The 19,466-nt window shown below is 35.0% G+C and overlaps 1 protein-coding gene across 2 annotated transcripts in view; it reads left to right on the top strand.

Annotated features, from left to right (window-relative positions):
* Positions 1 to 10,613: 10,613 nt before the first annotated feature.
* The window catches only part of LOC149803608 (small ribosomal subunit protein mS37-like), a 73,028-nt gene continuing 64,175 nt past the window's right edge, over positions 10,614 to 19,466 (top strand). Inside the window, exons 1-2 of one of the 2 annotated variants that reach the window (XM_089953360.1) lie at positions 10,614 to 10,725; positions 17,437 to 17,555. In XM_089953360.1, the coding sequence (XP_089809486.1) occupies positions 10,629 to 10,725; positions 17,437 to 17,555 (216 nt within the window). In that variant the 5' untranslated portion in view covers positions 10,614 to 10,628. Of the gene's footprint in view, positions 10,726 to 10,762; positions 11,387 to 17,436; positions 17,556 to 19,466 lie in introns of those variants that run through there. The other variant, XM_089953361.1, reaches the window with a different exon arrangement.

Below are 19,466 nucleotides of genomic sequence, written 5' to 3'. Positions count from 1 at the left end.
TTCCTGAGAAAGGGAGTCAGCCAAATTACTTAATACTAATGCGGTCGTGGGCAATTCCGGTTTGACCTGTGATTATTCTAACACTTTATAACTTTAACCGATCTGTCTGCATTTGAACATCCATCTCATAATCTGTCTGTCTGCATTTGAACATCCATCTCATAATCTGTCTGTCTGCATTTGAACATCCATCTCATAATCTGTCTGTCTGCATTTGAACATCCATCTCATAATCTGTCTGTCTGCATTTGAACATCCATCTCATAATCTGTCTGTCTGCATTTGAACATCCATCTCATAATCTGTCTGTCTGCATTTGAACATCCATCTCATAATCTGTCTGTCTGCATTTGAACATCCATCTCATAATCTGTCTGTCTGCATTTGAACATCCATCTCATAATCTGTCTGTCTGCATTTGAACATCCATCTCATAATCTGTCTGTCTGCATTTGAACATCCATCTCATAATCTGTCTGTCTGCATTTGAACATCCATCTCATAATCTGTCTGTCTGCATTTGAACATCCATCTCATAATCTGTCTGTCTGCATTTGAACATCCATCTCATAATCTGTCTGTCTGCATTTGAACATCCATCTCATAATCTGTCTGTCTGCATTTGAACATCCATCTCATAATCTGTCTGTCTGCATTTGAACATCCATCTCATAATCTGTCTCTCTGCATTTGAACATCCATCCCACAATATATCTGTCTGCATTTGAACATCCATCCCACAATCTATCTGTCTGCATTTGAACATCCATCCCACAATATATCTGTCTGCATTTGAACATCCATCCCACAATCTATCTCTCTGCATTTGAACATCCATTCAACAATCGATCTGTCTGCATTTGAACATCCATCTCATAATCTGTCTGTCTGCATTTGAACATCCTCCCAAACGACATATGCATACTCTAATAGAGGTTTGATACATGATAAGAAACTATAACTAAGTCTTTGCTACTCTGCTCCTATTTGAGAAATCTTTAATATTTAGCAATTTAGATTAATTTTAATGAATATTTTCAGTATGCCGACTCCAAAGTGCATGCAATGCTAATTTTAAGCCCAAAATGTTTATGATTTTCATCAAAAAGCAAGTGGTTCATTTTATAATTTCAGTTTGGGAAAGCGCCGATTATACTTTTCTTTAAAATTAGAAAACATTACTTTAGTTTTTGCAATATTAAAGCTTACTACCCATTGATTTGACCAGGAAATTAAAGTTTCCAAATCAGCATTGAGGATGTATTGGATATCTGTCTTGTATACTTCTGGAATCGTAAATAGAAAACTGTGGTCACCAAACAGTCTGGTGAGACTTAGTAGATAATCAGCAATATCACTGATATATACAAGAAACGGTCATAGAACTGAGCGTTTGGATGTTGTCCTGGATTGTTGATGTTTATCTATGAAATTGTTCTACAGAAAGGGCAATCTGATCTAAGTCCTCAATCAGCTGACGTAAACAGAGATCTTAAAATTATGGTCATCTGCTTCTAACTCCCAAATTTTCCAACTGCGGTACTAGAGGCAGCTTTGTTTTCTGCTGTCGACTCTCCTCTTTTTTTTTTTCTTCCTCCATCTAATTCCGTCGTTTTTGCAGATTTTCCCAGTAGTTATTGAGGTGCGGGAATTTCCTGTCCCTGTTCTGTTCATCACGCACCCTCTTCTCCTCCTCCCATACTCTCTTGATCTTTTCCACTTTATCTTCAATCATTTATATTATGCTCTTTCCCTACCCCGAAGGAGATCGTCCAGTATCTATATGCATGGAGTGGGGTTAATACTCTTTTACTCTGCCCAAAATGTGCCAAACTCTTTCTAAATAGGACAAGGCTTCTTTCAGTTTCCCTTGTTGCACTGGCTAGCTCATTTTCTTGTGGGTTATCTGGTCAAAGACGGATAGCAAATTTGATGAACGCACTGCTTTATATAATGTAATAAACATGGAGTGTGTGTTGTTTGTAATTATGTCTCCGTCTATAGCCTTGTTAGATGCTGAGACAATATTTCTCAAAACCGAGTAATTAGTCAGCTTCTCGCATCATGGTTCGTAATGTGCAGTATTAACGAGACCTTTTGATAGTTTGGATTAGTTTCGTAAAATGAACCCAGTTTAATTTCTTAACATAAGGAATTCTCTGAATATTCTACGAGTAGGAATATTTTTGTGTATTTTGTGTCTAGGTATTCAGTTTAATCGTAATGACATAAAGAACCACATTTCTTCTTTGAATGGCTTAATGGTGAGCCATACAAAGGCGCAACAAAAACTTTGCAAGCGTTGATTTTATTTTGACGTAATGTGTGTTCATTTGTAATATGAACGCATTTAAGACCACGACCGTTGACTTGAGGTCTCTGAAAATAGGGTAAACAATGGGTCTCACTCTAAACTCATGCGAGTATTGGTTGATTTGCTAGAGAGACCATTTGCGTGTAATAATACTCAAGTGCGGACGAGAAGAAGAACATGTCTCAAAAGGGGAGATGCGAACGTGAAAGAAAGCATACAATATTTTACATATTCAAACTTGAAAACGAGAAAGCGAATGACATGCTAACAGAATATGTTTTACAATAAAATCCATCTCCTTTTTCTTCTTCTTAGTAATCAACATTTGCTATATTTTTTAAAAGCCCTGATAACTCAAACATCAAATGAAGAGGGGGATGGGGACTAGTCTCTTCTTCTACATGTACAACGGACAAACTGATGTTAAACATGAACATATTTAAAAGGCTGACAACGTTGTGGAATACAATCATATTTCGAATGATCCAGTACAGTGCCATTTTGTCATCAACAAACACAATATTTTTGAGCTATCGAAAATAGATATCCATAATGTTCACGAAACCAATTTTCTATTTTGGCATTTTTTTTTCTAGAGGAATAATTTCCAAACAAGTCAGTATATATTCTCATTTAAGATGAAGAAAATGCACCCAATATTGTCTTCGCACTATCGAATCTGATGCTTGTAATCTCACATTATTGAATTGAGTCGATACTGCATTTCTTCTCATAAAGTCTAAGATATAATGTTCCAGAATAGGCAATCTATAGAAATCAAACTATTCCACACTGTGTTCATTGGGAAGTAAATATATATTTATGGGTCCCTGAGCGATGACTGTCGTCCGTGTTGATGACATAAGTTCGAACGTCTTTAGGTTTTCGATTAGGAAGTTCATCTTTAGGACACACCACTGGATTCTAACAAGCTGTGTGCTAACAGTATGTAAAAAGGTAATGTTTCTTGGCATTCGTCTTAACAAATAATGATAGGCAATGAGTTCGCACTTCATGTTTTTCTTTAATAAGATGTGTCAAGTAAGTTCATCAACGGGAAGTCTAGGTACCCTGTTGCAAGTGAGCTTCGATGGGTTTCGTCTCCTAAGAAGTCAGTGGAGGTAGGCAATGGTCACTCTAGTTTTTATTCCACTCTTTCAAGATTGTATCTTCTTGTATCAGTGTCCATGCTTATTCCAGTTACTCTTTCAACTTTTCTTTAGATTCATCATCAAACATTGGCCAAGTTTGCACTTGACTAGGATGATGAATTTTTCAACCATAATAACGTTCTATGGTCAGAAGTGTAAGTTCAAGATTTTTCAGCGTATCTTGGTTACAAACAGTTTAGTTTCAAAAATAGTTTAAACTGATTCCGATAAGTAGGCAAGTAAAGACCGTAATTCATCAAGTGTTTGAATTTACCAGAGTGAAGACGTTTTGGGATGAGTTATATCGTTAACTTCAGATCAATCTTAACATTCAAATTTAATTATATTTACAGAAAATTGTTACAGAAGCTGTGATTAATATTTTTATTATTAATCTCCTAATAGTTATTGCAAAATTTTATATTTAAAAGTAAATTTAGTAATCAAAATTTAAGATTTTCGAATCCTTTCTAACGACCTTAAGAACAATATTCGAAACCGATTATTATCTGGCTACAATAAATGGAACAATGGAGTATTTATTTTATAATTATTTTCAAAGTGTGAGTTTGGTATCGCATGGCTCAGGAAGAAGTAGCATGTAAATGCACATGTGAAATTCCACACAAAACCTAGTGGATGCCAAACTTAAGCCCACAAAATAAATGTACATAACGCCAACGATCCCAGATATTTGTATCTCTTATCTTGTCTGGGGTTATAAACTTTAGGCTTGATTCTTGACGCCATTAAAACAACTGAATTGATTCAATATAATGTGTTTTGAATTTTTTATTTTGTCCGTCAATTACAAACCAGAATAACTACTTCAGTCACTGAAAGAGAAAGTGTTGGATTAGACCTATTGTTAATTACTGTTCCCTCTGCATGTCTACCTGCACTTGTTGTCCCTTTTATTCTAGGTCAATGATCATTATCGTATCTACTTTACAGAAACGTCAATGGACAAGGATGCAATTTTAATGAGGAAAACAGGCGTTAACAAGTGAGGTAGTCAAAACGTATAGCAGTTCATTTGTTCATTCATGAAATGGAATTGGCCGTCAAAAACCTGGATGGAGCTATTTATGTCATTGTACAATTATGTCTGCTTCAACTGAAGCAATAATTCGTCCCCAAAGAGAAGCTGAAGAATCCAATAATAGGACCTATGCTTTTCAGTTTAGTCTTAACCCTTATTAATATCCAATAATGCATCATACTTACATGTATGTGTCCTTTTGCTTAGTCGTGAATAGTGTTCATTTAAGCTGCGTAATCTCTCATACATAAATAAGTATATCAGGTAAGGTTAGTGCTTAAATGAACAGATTAATTCCAGTAACAAAATACAAGTTTTGCATCATCAATCTCAATCCTAAAAGCAACATTCACCATTCTCCATACAGCGAGGAAGCTTATTACCACGCAAAAGTATATAGTCATAGGTTCCCTCTCGGTTGATGTGCATACAATTATATGAGTTTAAATCAACCATATATATGTATAAACCTTCAAATACCTATCCTAATAGCTATAATAATAGAGATATTATTGTATGGCTATAATCGATAAGCACCCAAACAAAATGCACACATCGCTCTTGCAGCGATGGTAATTCCTCAAAGGAATGACAGTTGCTGCAACAACATCAGAATCATCTAAATACTTTTAAATACGGAAAATTAGAAATCTATGAAGGATCCGAGGCACTGCTCATATGGCTGGAAAAAAGATACAAGTACAGCAATATTGCATTGAGAACTGCTTGAGTTGAAGGATAAAGGATGAGATAAGGAGAACACTATTATACAATTACAGACTCTCTGCCATAGACCAGGTCATAACTTGACTGTTGATGCCTATGCGACAGCAATAGTAGTCATTGCCATTAAATATCATACTGACTAACGTGAATCAGAAAATAATATGATCGGGTTACTTGTTCTTAAAACTTCATCTTTATTAAATGAAAGGTCTGCAATAATGATTTAAAATTATATAAAAAATATATTTTGAAAATACTGCTTTAGAATTTAAAAAGAAGGACTGGCACGTTTTCTCTCGTTCCCACATTGGTCAAGCCGAGATTCACACGAACCAGGGTCAAATGTAAGAGTGATCTGTAAAGGCGAACTCTTTAGAGCACTCGGCCACCCAGGCTCCAGAGAGGGAGGGGCATATCTTTACAATTACTATATATGCCTGTAATGCATAAACAATACTGCATGCATAAACAGTAAACAATTCTGCTTAGAGCTCACGTAAAACCATCCTCCGTTAATTGTCATAGAGAGAACTAAAAAGGTAAGACGGGCAGAGATAAACAGAAAACATTTCTTAAAAGAAAACATTTATTAACTTACTGGTCGCTAGGGTAATGATATATTAAGACTTTGGACTACTGCTGTTCGAGAGCTCATTCGACTAATTTGCTAATAAACAGTACACTAAATGGAACAATCCAATTCCTTTAAAGTTAAGTAAATTAAAGACATGCCTGTTGAAGAACAAACAAAAGTCATTGCACATAATTGCATTTAATAAGAAGGTTTAAACCATCTTTGTTACAGAATTTTGGCAAGTTCGTGAACAGCGGCAATGTTTCGTTAAGTCGGATTTCACTCCATATATAAAATGCAAAACATGATTATTTCGGTAGTCAGAATAGTATACAAGTATGATTCATTGCTGAAGGCAAAATGTCAAAATAATCTGTGATTCAGGGAAGGATACGCCATCTACAAAGAAAACAAAGCTCAGCAAAACTTAATTTCAAAACTCTTGGTTGACAGAGTTTAACTGTTAGGCGTACTTGCAAGGGAGAGCATTTTATTCTTTGCACATACTGCTAACACCATATCAAGATTAACCAAACACCATATCTACATCAGTCATTCTGAAATGTACAACGTCAGACCACACAGCAACACTACCTAGCACCAGGACAATGCAGAAATGAACAGCTCAGTCCCAAAGATAACTTACAGGTTTACGCAATCATCAGCAGAACATGTAACAAGAGCTTAAGTTCTTTACTGCAAATTCCTTGCGGAGCGCAATCTGCCGTTTTTAGCTGAAGATAATTTTTCAGACCTGTTTATGTAAATGTTCCTAGAAAGCGATATTGCTATAAAAAAAATCAGTTGTACAATGACAAAAATTGTGACTATGATAAATAATACTTAACTAACAAGTAAGCAGAGTTATAACAAAACAACAAATTCTTGCTCCAGTTTGATTACATTACCGTTCCTATGTTGATCCACGTATATGAAAAATGCAGCGAACAACGCTTGTCTTCTACCTCCAGGAAAACCAAGGTCTGATATTCTAACTAGTTGGACACGGAATGTTTGACCCTCCCTCAAAGCGATGGTGATGCAGAGAGACACTTTTCTGTGATGAGAAAAATTCATAAGATTTTCGGGGACTTTGAACAGCAGTCTATAATGAGATGAACACAAATGACACTTGTATTGCGTTCGAAACCCCTTCTGAAGTACTCAAAAGACCAAAGACTGCCTCGAATTTAAGCTTTATTCCACGGTGAAATGCATGTTGATGATAGAAACTTTGTGTATTCTTGTTATTTAATATTCTGTGTGGATGGGATTGTGTATGTGCGAATACGTGTGTGTATGTATGTGCTGATGATATTTGACATTACTAAATCTGCCACCTATTTTTATCTTGTATTAAGTGTATTTTACATGCTCCAAAGAAAACGGATGATGTTTAAGTTTATTCAAATTTGAATTTCAATCATTATATATAGGTTCATATTAACGATAACAATGTTTTCACGATGTCGTGATTTTGGGGTTAGGTGAACTGACTCTCCTTGAAGCATGAAAACACTTTCTAGGACAATGGCAGCTAGGCTTCATAATCTCATTTTTCTAGCAAGGTCTTTACACACACACACACACACACACACACACACACACACACACACACACACACATACACACACACAGAGTCCAAAAATATAAATTTCGTAAGACTCAAATATTATTTGCAAAAATCTCATTTGTTTCTTGGGATGGTTGGACTGACACGGTTAATATGTACGGACATAGGGATGGCATGGAACTAGATAAGTAGTTTGGTATATATATAAAAATACAAGTCACCATGACTTTATGTTATAGTGAAAAAAGATATAATAAGATTTTCAAAACGCAGTCATGCTGGCAATACTGAAAGTAAAATTGACACCATTTTCATTTATGACCATCACAAGAAGTCTTTTGGTGAAATCCCATGTCAATATACCCATGAATAGAGTGTCAGCAGAAAGATTTCTACGATGGCTACTGTGGCAGTTTTTATTATTATTTGGGATCATAAAGACATCGTAAAAAGTCTTCCAGTAAAAACCCATGTTCATACGACTTTCTACTCAAGAGAAGTAGTGGGAACACGATTTTCAAGATGACTGCCATGGTAGCCATCTTGAACATCAAATTGGCACCATTTTATACAAGCCAACTAGACGTCACAAGAAGTCTTCCACTACGCCAATATGACTTTCTGTTCAGGAAGAGTATCTATAACAAGATTGTAAGATTGCTGCCAGACTGAAGGTTAGATCAGCTCCATGTATTTTTGGGACTAATTAGGCATCATTAGACGTCTTTTAGTGTGAAAACTCCATGTTGATATGGCTATCCCATCTCATTCAGGATTGGATGTGACACGATTTGTAAGATGGTGACCGTAGCAATAAAACTGGATGTCTGAGCAGTGCCATTTTCATTTATGAACCAGATATTGTAGGTCATACAATATGTCCATCCCATCCTGGATTGGTTGCTGTAGTCAGTATCTTGGCAGGGCAATTTAATCCCATTGTTTCATTAAAGACATAGCCTATTATATGCTGATGTGCTATCTAATTGTTGCAATCTTTATAAAACAGATATGGCATTAAATGGCGGTCATGTGATGCTAGGACTGTGTTGAGATCAACTATAATAGCAATTCATCGAAGTACAATTTGACTTCTCTAAAAGAATGTCTTGAACTAATGGAACTTTTAAATTATCAAACGTTGTAAGGAATGGGATATGGGTAGAGGTATAAATAACAGATAAAAGTGAAAATGGAGTGCATTATATCCAACGTTGTGCGAATCAGTCAGTGCAGCTAATGATGATGATGCCTGCTATTAATACCGTCGAAAACAACAATAAACAGGTACATTCAGTGACGTTTAGTCCCTTACCTACATTCATGGGGCCATCAAGTTTACATTCATGTAATCTGATACTGACCTTTAAGACAGCCGCAAAGTCACTAGACGGACATCAAAAGTAACTAAATTTATTACCCTATCTTAAAAAGGCTTGGCGTTACCCTTTTATGACATATATCATGAATTAGGTCAACAAACTTTTATCTCATTAATATGCATGGATTTCAGTCATTATCGAACCGAAGTGAGATTTTGACGATGTAAACATATATATTTAATGTGTGATTTAAAAAAAAAAAACCAAGACAAATCTGACCCACAGAAAGGTAAAATAATCAGCCAATCAGATGCAAGATTACCCATTAGTGTGCATGGATTCTTACTCATTCATAAACTTTAACTTGTTTAAGTATCTAAATGATTTACGGCTGTCAGAGGGATAGCAAGCCGAGTCAGTGGGATGCAAGATTAACTCATTAACATTAGAGTCTTGCTTATTATCGAATCCATTCAGTATCGTGATTGAAACTTACATTGCCAGTCTGATCAAAATCAGGTGACAAAGATGGCTTCCAGGTGCTTGGCAAACTCAGCCAATCTGATGCAATATTACTTCATTAGTATGCACGTATTTCGCTCATTGACGAATATGTCCAAGATTATAATGATATTAGTACAAATTCCGCATTGTATCAAAATCGAATCTGAAATACAACAGCTAAAACTATGCAAGTTTGGCCAATCATATATTGCATCACTTAGATCACTCATTATCAAACTCCACTGAGATCTTAATGAAATAAGCATATATTCCAAGTTTGATTAAAATCGGATCAGAAATATGGCCTCCACAGTAGCAGCAAGGTTAGCCAGTCCGGTGCAAGATTTCCTCATTAATATACATGGCTCTTATTTATTAGCAAACTCGTCCAAGATTTTATTATATACACCCACATTCCAATATGGACTCAGAGCAGTAACAAGTAATCGTTGATGAATTGACACTTGACGCACGATGGATGCAAGGCCTTACAACAAACACCCTTGGTCTTGGAGCCTGGTGGGCTAAAAATAGAACATGCTGAGTATCTGGAGTTTTCAAATTAACATCTTAATGACTTAAGAGGTAAACTTATACAATCAGACCTATTGTTAAAAAGTTCTCCAACTTATCTGTTCCTCTTCATTATATAAATGCTAATATCTAGGTAAAAGTGACTTATACACTCCAATAATCTACATCCACATCGTCGCGAGAAAAAAGTGTTTAGTGTGATTTATCAGATTTGGTTATTTAACTCTTCTGATTATTTCACTACTAGATAACGATGGCAACCGTACATTCAAAAGATATCACTCACTGTGAAGAAAATATATAAAGATGATCTTTTCGAAAATATTCTTGACATTTCCCAAACACTTTTTCTAAAAGTGACTAAATTTTATGTAACAATGATAATATGATTCCCATTACTGAATCATGATACGGTGCAAATAAATAGATGGAAACTTTATTTTTCTTATTAAATACATGTTGAGACAAATCCAGAGTAAAGTTCGTCAAAGTAAAACCACTACTCAATTTCTTTCCAAGTTGAAAGCGGTTCTAAAGATAATAAAGGAAACTGCGATGGTATATTTAAAATAATCCTTGTTAAACAAAATATTTCTGCAGATCACTAATTTAGTTTGAAGATTTCTTAAATATAATATTGTGTAACCCAGAAAGGTTACTAAATAAACACACTGTTTGAAACTAATTACAAATATGCGTGTTACATAGGTCGCTGTTTCAATTTACATTCTTTTTGGACGTTAATGCCAGTATATTTTTAGTACTTTATTATTCAAAACAAAAATGCTCAAATTCAAGATATATATTGTAAACAACAATAATAACAACCATAATAATTATCAAAGATTTTACATTCATAACGTGGAAGGCATATATTATTCCTTGTTAATGGGGGCCCCGAGTGGTTTAAAGCGCTCTCCGTTACGGATCACTGCCATCTTATCTCTGTCTGCGTGGGTTCGAGTCTCGGATTTGGCCAATGTGGGTATGTGAGATAGCTTGCCAGTAGCTTCTCGTGGGTCGGTGGTTCTTTCTGGGGTTTTCCCGGGTTCTTCCTCCACCATTAATACTGGCCGACATGTATAACCTATCGTGTGCAGAAAATGGTGTTAAACCCTACAACAACAACAACAATTCCATGTTAAGAATGTAATTCTTCATGCATACATCTGTACTGGTCGGATTTCACTTAAAAACAAACACCTTAAAATGTATATTCTGGAGAAAGAACGCAGCAATTTGGAATTCTATCCTTTTACGCGCAACTTCTCTGAAAGGATCTAATTCCAAATTGTCGTCCGACTTGCCTAAACGGAAGCTCTGCGAAAGAGAACAAACTGTATAGTGTGCATATTATACAAGACAAACGTTTAACTTATAAGTTGAAAGGGTAACTGTTTTCGGATTCTGTATAGCAACATACCCTTTCCGCATTTGGTGCAATTTTTTCTCATATATTAAAATTTGTTAACTTTTACAAAGTTCTCTCAATGACATTTGCACAATGCCTCATGCAACGGAAATCTTATTAGCTAAAAATTTCTTCAAAAAATTTACGAACTATGCACCCAGAAAATATTACTACAAGGTTATGATCCCGTTGGAAGTTAAGGATGAGGTTGTAGGAAGATCGGATAAAATCACAGGTGAGATATGTCAGAGACTGACCATGTATACTTATCTATATACTTATATATAATTGTTTGCCTATTTCCGACAATGAGTATGTTGTCTATGCATAATGCAGTACAGTAGTCAAACAATGCAAGACGTGGTCCTCCTACCGTCAGTCTCTCTCTCTCTCATACATACATGCACTATATATATATATATATATATATATATATATATATATATATACATACACACACACACACAATGCTGTCGGGCATTTCTGCGCACCTAAAGTTTCCGTCTCCAATATTGAAGCAAAAAGCATGCCAAATTCGACCGATTGACAAAAATAAAATACTGCAATGCTTACCATTTGAAAACAGGCAATTGTCATGAGAATATTCCGTTCAAATTAATATTAATTTTGAAGGCACGGGATACCAATCCCATGTTTTCATGACTCCCGATATGTCGGCTTATTCTGCGCACAGCTTTGAAAAGATATAATGTTTATCCATAGGGCTATAGAAATGAAATACATTACTTTGGACTGTTTCTGTCAAGAGTTCATTTGAGTAATTGTCAGGTTTATAGCTGTGCTTGCAAAATTCAACATAATAATGCCAATAAATGGCAAGAGATATAAAGCAGACTAAACTGATCTTGTTACAAAAATTGTAAAGTTCAGTGTTTTATAAAAAATAAGCTATGGGTTGTTTTCACAGACGTCACGATTGAGTATGCAAATGCCCACAATGCAGTGCGCGCGCACCTTGTGCCGCCATTTTGAGTCCCTAACAAACCTTTGTCAACATTGGTCATCATGTATATTCAAGATAATAATCTGATTTAACTGTCGATAAGGACATTTAATTCGTTGAAACAATACATAGATTAAACTTGAAATTAAGTGCCCTATAGAATGAAAATAAAAATAAGGCTGGAAGTTTCCTTGCTTTTATCAAAAGACAGAATAGTGAATCTGAACCATAATCATGCATATTGCTATCAAATAGTAATGCATTCTTATTTTACAAACAGGCAATATTGACATTTTTTAAAAGCGTGTCGTATTATATCCCTAAGCTTGTCATCTTGAAAGAGTATTTCCAGACAATGATTTTCGGGATACAATATCAGTTACGAATTAAAATTTCATAGCATGTGTTTTATGCCAGAACTTTTATGTACAGATACTTTTCGTGACAACAGGTGTTTGTGCCAAAGATAGTTGACAAACCAGTTTAATTAGTATGGTCAAATATTGTATTTGTTGTGGAGATGATGGACATAGGATGATACTGAATGAAAGCGATAACCGTTCAAAAAGACGTTTCATCTTCAGTGTATTTAAACGAAACACGTGCAAAAATGAAACATGACTTTGTGTCGAATGTCGGAACGAAGTATTCCTGAAATGCTTTTAGAAATATGAAATTATATATTAACAATTGGCTTTTTAACTTGAAAGAGAACCAAATGATTGATTTCAGCCCATGAAAATTGAAAATCATTAAATGTTTATACTTGTTTGTGTATACATTTGTGTATGCGTTTGTTTATTGATCGATCTATTTGTTTATGAAAGAATAACAAAGAAGGTTGAAATTTAATGTTTGACTTGAATAAAACAAGTGGAAAAGTCAAGCATTTGATCTCGTGCAGTTGACGTGCACAACAGAATGTGATGTATTATTATGTTATATTATTATATTCTTACGCACAAAATGAGACTTGCCTTCGTAATTATGCGGGAAGAACAATGTTATTAGGTGCCGATTAGAGAGGCTAGGGGCTCAAAATGGCGGATAAGGAAGTACACACGTTTTGTGACGTCACGTGAAAACAACGGATTATGTAGAAGAGAAACAACAATGAATAGGATGTAATGTGTTGACGTCTTGATTATGGGGAAAAATTATTAAAGAATTTAGAAACAGACTATACACGGGAATTTCTTGAGAATCCCGTTCTGGTGGCAAGTTGATATGTTGGGTAGCAAATGATTTTGTACCTGTGGTAATGTGTTTATTTGTATGATTCTAAACAATGCACTATAAATAGGATTTTCTAGGTTACATGTTCAAGAAGGTCATGGAGTGGGTCTTCATGTTGACATTTAGAAATCACATTTTCATATGCACTTCAAGTCGAAATGGGGGATATTTTTGTACACTATATGAATATCACTTTTCTTAATTAAAGTATGAATGTTCTTTCTCGATACAAAATGGATATTTGACCCAAAATAACACCTGATCCAGTGTTTACAGAAATGACATATCGTTGCACAGAATTGGCCGACATGGTGGTATATGTATGTATGTGTATATATATATATATATATATATATATATATATATATATATATATATATATATATATATGTATATATAGTTCTATATTTCAATGGGACAAAGAAATATACTAGATAATTAATGCACTTGTAGTTTAAAAAAAAACATGATAATTTTAAATTTTATTTGACAGTTTTGCAACCCTTACTTTGTCATCTGCATGTATTGTCATCTTTTCCTTACTGTGTCATCTGCACTTACTGTCATCTTTTCCTTACTTTGTCATCTGCATTTACTGTCATCTCTTCCTTACTTTGTCACCGCTCCAGTGGCCTAGTGGTTAGAGCTTATGCCTCGGAAGCGGTAGGTCAGGGGTTTGAACCCCGGCCGAGTCACACCAAAGACTTACAAAAATGGTACTAACATCTGCCTCACTAGGCACTCAGAGATTAGTGTTAGGATTGGTCGGTCTCATGTCAGGATAATGTAACTGAGTGGGACATCATGCTACATGTCTGTGGCATGATGCCCCAGTGCTAGACATCACTATAAACTGCCACACTGCAGACATAGTGATATGACTGGAATTTTTTAAAAGTTACGTTAAAAATCAAAATCACACACTCACACACTCCTTACTTTGTCATCTGCACTGTCATCTTTTCCTTACTTTGTCATCTGCACTTACTGTAATTTTATTCCTAACTTTGTCATCTGTCATCTGCATGTACTGTCATCTCTCCTTGAATATTTATTTACATTATTGGAAAAACAAAAGTTTTATTGAGTGCACTTGTAATCAATAAAGACATTACATGTTTGAATACCTGGTTCACCAGAAAAGCTTGACATGTCAATCATTTTATGTTGTCTGCTGTTTGTTATGTTTTTGGAAAACGTTTTTTCAACAAGGCTTTGATAGTGGGCTCAGCATGCAGGCCCAGGCCTTCTTATCTTCTAACATTACTGGTGGGATGGAGAACAACTATTGACGATTTAAGGAAGAATGATCTGACCTATACAAATTCTGGATTTCTGGTGGCTTTCAGTGAATGAATTTAATTAATGTGGACCCAGTCAGCATGTGGAGTTCCTCTTCTTTTGATTCATTGAATCTATTTTATTTCTGAACATGCACTGTTTATTAGAAATTTCTTTCAGAACCAAACTCGTACCTGTCCAGCAACTGTTGAACTCATCATATACATGTGAAATACATGTACAAATGTATGCATGAAGACTGTCCACCTTTGAATTTGTCCCTACAGTCAGAAATGTCAGAGAATAATGAGTGGCAGCTTTTGGATCTATAAACAAAGACTGGAGAAGTTTTGGATTGTATATAGAATTTCATCTTAGAACTAATTTTCTTCATGCTGAATACCACAAATACGTGGTAGCTCAGTTGATAGAACATTGGAGTCATAATCCAGGGGTCATGTGTTTGATACCCACCCAGTCCTACCCACCCAGTCCAGTCCAGGTCAGCTGTTTTGGTATATCCTTGGGAAAGGCACATGGCTCCCATTTCTCTGTATAATGGTGTTAAACCCTACAACAACAACAACAACAACATTTTCTTTTTATGGTTGGTTCAAAAATGAAAAAGATGCTAATGTAACTTCCTAAAATTTTAAAACATTTGTAAAAGCTACTTCTCAGAATGGATAGCCATACTGACATTTTTTTGTAGTTGTTAAACTATTTCTTTCTTATAGTGTAGTTGTTGTTGTTGTTGTTGTAGGGTTTAATGCCATTTTTCAGCACAAGATAGGCTATACATGGCAGCCAGTATTAATGGTGCAGGAAGAAACCAGGAAAACCCTGGAAAGAACCACTGACCCATGAAAAGCTACTGGCAAGCTTTCTCGTATACCCACATTGGCCAAATCCGAGACTTGAACACACGCAGACAGAGGTGAGATGGCAGTGATCTGTAATGGAGCGCACTTTAGACCACTTGGCCACTTTGGGCCCCTCTTGCAATGTAGAGGTGCACAGTATTACCTGTATACCTCCTAAACCACTGTATCTTCTCAATGTTCTAGAATTTCTCTTAGTAAGGAATGTACAGAAATTCTCAAATAATTTTGTTATGAATTTGGACCAATCCAATGGCCTAAGTGATTAGTGCATCAGCATCAGATGTGGGAGGTCATGGGTTTGAACCCTGGCCAAGTCATACCAAAGACTTACAAAAATGGTACCAACAGCTGCCTCACATTGCTCAGCATTAAGAGGTTAGTGTTAGGACTGGTTGGCCTGGTGTCAGGATAATGTGACTGGGTGGGACATCATGCTACATGTCTGCAACATGATGCCACTGTGCTTAAGACATGACTGTAATCTGCCACACTGCAGACATTGCTACAGATATGACTAAAATTGTTAAAGCTACAATAAAAATTTCCAAACATGTACACTTTTTTGAATTTAATATTAACATAATGTTTTAATTTTTCATGATTATAATTGATTTTTTGGTTAAGAAACAGTTGTATTTGTCACAAAATTATTTTGAATCTTGAAAATATAATTATGTTTATAATCCTTTAATATCATGTTTGACATGTGTCAGGTATGCCAGTGTGAGGGGTGTTGTGAAAGATAATCCTGCCAAATCCAACTTTTAAATTTTCTGATTTTAAAAAATGCCATTTTTTTATTATTTATTAGTGTATGTTATGTTCCTTTGTAAGACTGCAAATCATCACAGGATTTTCAGGAGAGAAGTTGCTTGTTGGTTGAATTTTATATAATTTCTCAAGTTCACTAATTGTTTTCTCATTGTTGAAAAAGTGTTTTGTGATTACTGAGGTTTTATGACTAATATCTTTGAGTGTTGGCATCCCACTCAAAGTTTCCCAGCCTATTATATCAGTCATGCAGTTAGTAAATTGTATACTTCAGGGTCAAACACTTTCTGTTTTTATCAGCAAGCACTCTAATATCTACACAATGTCTTTCACAAGGTGTTAAATAAGGTACAAGTATAATCATTGCACTCTAGTCACAATTTTACAACTTAGAATTATGCAGTGCCTGGTGTCATAACACTTTTTCAGCCATTTATTTTGTTCATGGATTAAATAGGCAAGCATCTGAAAGATTTACTCTAATAAAAATAGAGAATTAATTCTTTTTTTAAATGAAAGTACAAGCTGAATTTTTATTTATTTAATTTTTGTTTAATTTTTTTAAAATATTTGGTATGGCCCAGCATTGTTCTCTTTGTCGTCATTAACAATTGCTTGTGGCTTCATTTGTAATCAGAGTTTAATCTGATTTAATAGGGACACTTATATCATTAAGATGATTCTGGTTATGAGTGACATTCATGCATATTATCATCTTATTAGTCGAGCCTGTGAACACTCTAGACACCGTATTTCTGATTAGATTTCGATCAGACTTGATATGTAGACATGTATCATCAAGATCTAGAACGAGTTAAATTAGGAGCAGTATCCTTGCTTATTATTGTCATGGTTTTGCATCTGATTGGCTGAAATTGTGAACACTCAAATAGCTTTGCATCTGATTGGCTGAAATTGTGAACACTCAAGTAGTTTTGCATCTGATTGGCTGAAATTGTGAACCCTCGAGTGGTTTTTTATCTGATTTTCTGAAATTGTGAACACTAAAGTGATTGCATATATAAACAGATTTGAATCAGATTTGTTTTGTAAGCCTGTTTCAGCAAGATCTGAAATGAGTTCATTTATGAGTCATAGGATGCAAGGAAAGTACATACAGAGAACATTATTTAAATTTTCTATCTACAGCTGATCCCTGCTTGGACAAAATGTCTCTGATGTTAAGCTGCTTTAAGGAACATGACTTTGACGAAAGCAAGTGTGCCAAGAGGATCCTAGAATTTCAGAATTGTCTCAAAGCAGCCAAGGTATGTTTTTGTTTGCATGTAACATTCTGTGGGAAACATTTACATGGGTTAATGAATCTGAGATGTTGTATTGTAGCTTTACATCTATTGCCGTATTAATAAATTGATGTTTAATTCAGAGTTCTTTTGTCAGCCAGTTATCAATTATACAGATTTCAGAAAGCAACCAATTATCTATTTCTGTGCTGAGGTGAGTTTTAAGCACAGACTATACTCTGTAGCTTACAACAAAACAGATCATTTCTGAGTGTTGATGCAACAGAACATATTGTGATTGGATTTAATGTCTTGGACTTGATATTTAGCTGACCTGTGGTCAAAAGGTCAAAAGGACAACATCACTGTGCTGCATTTGAAATACAGTACTGTATTTCTTATTTTTTTATACATGAAAAAATAATTATGGTTTTCAGAGTACACAAAATTATATGTTAAAAAAGTATTATTAGGTTGCAGTACTGACTGTACGAAAAACAAAGTTGAACCTAAACAAGGTTTATGTGGTCTGCACGATTGTGTTCTTCCTTATGTACAAACGTACAAGGGCACTATTATATTCCTTGGCCAATTAAAGCCTTAATAAATAAATCCTTCTTGCTGTAATTATGATATCCATTGTCACAAGAACCACATGGCTATGCAGACGTAATATACATGCTAATTAAATATGTTTTGACCTTTAGCTTGGTCAAATCCAGTAAATACTGGATTGAAGACCAGACTTGCATCAAGAGATCAAATTAGTGAGGCTCTTTATATGGAAATGAGGCTACCGATAGTTCTGAAAATGTTTCTAACCAGCCTATTCGCTCAAGAACAGTACTGCCTCAACCTATTGATATATGATATGCATCATTAATAATAATAATAATCATAATAATAATAATGAGGACTTTGTATAGCGCCTAATCTTTAGAGGCTCTGAGCGCTTTACAACATTAGACAACATTTATAACATTACAAAAAATATATATATGGTTTATGGTTTAGGCTATTAAGGACTGTAGACAGTGAAAAAAAAGGATATAAATGGAAACAAATTTAATAGCGGAGAGAGAATGGGGAAGAACAATGAAAATGTGTATGTGAATATATATGCACAGAATGTTGTTCTTTACAAGCTTATAATTCGTGATCTAACTTGTAATGAACAAACAAAAAATGCAATAAAATTAATTATTGAAAAATTCTGAATGTTTGTGAGTTCTACAAATCTCTCAGCTCAAGCCTTCAAACCATTCGTCATTTTTTGTACTGCACCTAGAAAGGCTTTCCAGTGGAGCTGCATTGTCATCCATTTTGCCTCCTCAACAATTTTTATTTTGTCAGTTATCTCCCATTGCTTGTACTTTCCTCTTATTGGTATCTTTAACATATTTGCTTGTATACTGCAGGCTCAATAAAAATTTCAGCATCATTTCACTTGGAATTTGTGGTACGTTGTCATTATTTACTGCATCTGTATTCAGGAACATTTTGAAGTTGTTAAGAAGCTTACATGGAATTGTATTCAAGACTATTTGCAAGTTGCTGGGATGGCTACATGAAATCAAACTCAGGAACATTTCCATGTTGCTAAGATGGCTACATGGAATTGTATTCAGGAACATGTCCAAGTTGCTAAGAAGCCTACATGGAATTGTATTCAGTGACATGTCCAAGTTGCAAGGAAGGCTACATGGAATTGTATTCAGTAACATGTCCAAGTTGCTAGGAAAGCTACATGGAATTGTATTCAGTGACATGTCCAAGTTGCTAAGAAGCCTACATGGAATTGTATTCAGTAACATGTCCAAGTTGCTAGGAAAGCTACATGGAATTGTATTCAGGAATATTTCCAAGTTGCTAGGAAGGCTACATGGAATTGTATTCAGGAACATTTCTAAGTTTGCTAACAAGACCTATTATTTT

Source organism: Sinohyriopsis cumingii, chromosome 3 (genome assembly GCF_028554795.1).
Source record: "Sinohyriopsis cumingii isolate HCF-2022 chromosome 3, ASM2855479v2, whole genome shotgun sequence".
Classification (NCBI taxonomy): Eukaryota; Metazoa; Mollusca; class Bivalvia; order Unionida; family Unionidae; genus Sinohyriopsis; species Sinohyriopsis cumingii.
This window is presented reverse-complemented; position numbering and strand designations above follow the sequence as displayed.